Source organism: Arachis stenosperma, chromosome 2 (assembly GCF_014773155.1).
Source record: "Arachis stenosperma cultivar V10309 chromosome 2, arast.V10309.gnm1.PFL2, whole genome shotgun sequence".
NCBI classification, from domain to species: domain Eukaryota; kingdom Viridiplantae; phylum Streptophyta; class Magnoliopsida; order Fabales; family Fabaceae; genus Arachis; species Arachis stenosperma.
This window is the reverse complement of record NC_080378.1, coordinates 115,994,390-115,996,846: the sequence shown is the minus strand read 5'-3', so window position 1 is coordinate 115,996,846 and position 2,457 is coordinate 115,994,390. Positions and strand designations below refer to the sequence as shown.

Sequence of the window (2,457 nt, the reverse complement as noted above, 5' to 3'; positions counted from 1 at the left end):
ACCTGTATTTAGTTTAACAGTCCCTAAACTAGGTGGGTGCCACCTAATTTGCCGTTCATCAAACTCTCCAATTGTCCTTCTAACACGACCACATTCCTCTTGGGCTAGATGGTAATTAATCTTTAGCAAGATGGAACACAAGATCGTGGATTTTATCCTCATGCACTGCATTGGTCCTAATCAAAGAGTATTCAAGGTGGTTGCAAAGAGGAGGGGCCATGGAATCCCTTTAAAAAGAGAATGGTTCGAAAAGTAGTTCTCCACCAACAGCCAGTGTTTGATGGACTTGTTAGTTGAAGAAATTCTCAGGACTCAATCTGTTGTCTAAGATCTTCCATGTATGATGTACAACTTTGGAATCACGTACTACATGGAGCAAAGACCCAATTCCATTACAAATAACACAACATCGTCTTCAGACATATGTCTACGATGGCAAAGTTCGTTCGGCAGGAGAGCTTCGTTGGCCATTAACCAATAGAAATTAAATAACATAACCACTGAGAAGCCTCTATCCCTCCAGATAATTAAAAATTTCTAATTCTAACACTAAATAAAACAAATCCTAGAACTAAATTTATATCATAACCGTTTTTTTTTTCTATGGTCTAATTAGTAGTTTTACTAAATTTTTAATTAGGTTTTTATACTTTTTTTTAATTGAGTCTTTGTACTAATTTTTTTCCTTTTATTTAGGTTTCTAATTTTTTTTCTTTTATTTAAGTCCCTGCACTATTTTTTTTTTTTTATTTGGCTCCCTATGCAATTAAACGAATTATTGTAAAAAATGATCTAATTGAAAAAAATTAGTGCAAAAATCAAACAAAAAAAAGTATAGAACACTAATTGAAAATTTTACGAAATTATAGGACCAATAGAAAAATTAAACCTTTTTTTTTTATTTATAACTATGTAAAACTATTTGACCTAATCCCAAGGCTAAATAAAATCAAATGATGCATATTTTACGTTACATGAAATAAGTATAAGTATTACAAACATTTAGTTTCAGATACAGTCATTGTTCATCATCAATCATGCAAGATGATGTGCTTGGAAACGTGAATCTGCTAACAGAAATCCTTCTCCGGTTGCCCGTTAAAGATGCGCTCCGATGCAAGTGTGTGTGCAAGAAGTGGATGTCTCTGATCTCGAATCCCCAATTTTGTTATTGGCACACTCTTGGATTATGCCGCAAACACAAACACAATAACAACCCTAACCCTAATCCTTACCTTTACCCATCTGGAATGTTGTTCCAAAGAACACTTGATTGCTTGAGGGATAAGAAAGCTTGCGTGATCCCATTCAACAACTGCAGCAGCAGGTTCATGCAGCTCAATGCTCATGTTAAGTTCGAAGGAACACTCCACTATCTTCTTCTTCGATCATGCAATGGTCTAACACTCTGGGATAGTATCCCAATGCCATGGTCTAACAAACTTGTTAAGAGATGCAGTTTTTACATAAACAACCCATCAACTGGCTGTTGCGTTCGCATAGACAAATTTGGCTATGAATATCGATTTTCGAGGCCATATCTTGCCTTCGAACCTTGGAAATCTCCTCACTATAAAGTTATCTTTTTGGAATGCACAAAGACCACGCCCAAGATGAGTGTTTATTCGTCACATACAGGTTCATGGAGTAAACTTGATGTTCATCTTTCTTTTCCAAATAAAAATTTTGATCCCTGCCATGATGATGGTGGTGTTTATTGCAATGGCGCTATACATTGGTACGATCATTCAGCGTATCTCGATATTGATCGGCTTTGCTTTAAGAATTTACCAGTATTACCAATACCACGAACAGGGTTATTACAAGTTAAGCATTTCGGAGAAAGTGGAGGGAATCTGTACTTAATTATAGAGGAATCTCGTTACAGTGGAAGATATGATTTTTGGGAGTTAAAAGAAGATTACAGTGAATGGATTCTAAAATATCATGTAGATCGAACTTACGCTGATCCGTTATGTGTTATTTGCCAACCACCAAATGAAGATGAACAAGAGGAATCAATATGTGCAATTCTGTTAATTGGTTACAAAAAACTAGTGTCTTATAATTTAAAGGATCATAGCTGCAAAATTTTCTACGAAGAAGAAGATAGCTCTTTTGTAGATGTTAAAGTTTACCCATACTTTGAGACTCTGGCAAGTATTTGATGATAATTTTTTTTTATGTTGGGAAAAGAGGATGATGGATCTCATTATTATATTTGGTGACTTTTTTAATGTATATGTTTTGTTGATTTCAATTATTTTTTTATGTCTAATTTTGTTGCAATAAATAATTTAAAAAGAAATTAACAAATATGAATGGAGATAATTATTTTCATAAACCAATACAATATACACATATTTTTAATAAGGTCCTTTCTATTCACTATTGTTAAAAAATACTCTTTGTTTAATATTCATTTTTATATTTGATATATCAACGTACGATGAATTA

The 2,457-nt window shown here is 33.5% G+C and overlaps 1 protein-coding gene across 1 annotated transcript; it reads left to right on the top strand.

Moving 5' to 3' along the window:
- Positions 1-1,037: 1,037 nt before the first annotated feature.
- LOC130963531 (F-box protein At5g07610-like) lies at positions 1,038-2,168 on the top strand. The gene has a single exon (XM_057889632.1). The coding sequence runs from the start codon at positions 1,038-1,040 to the stop codon at positions 2,166-2,168; it is 1,131 nt and encodes a 376-aa protein (XP_057745615.1).
- Positions 2,169-2,457: the final 289 nt, after the last annotated feature.

Coding starts and splice junctions, on each gene's coding strand:
- LOC130963531 (XM_057889632.1), top strand. CDS start 1,038: ATGCAAGATGATGTGCTTGGAAACGTGAATCTGCTAACAGAAATCCTT.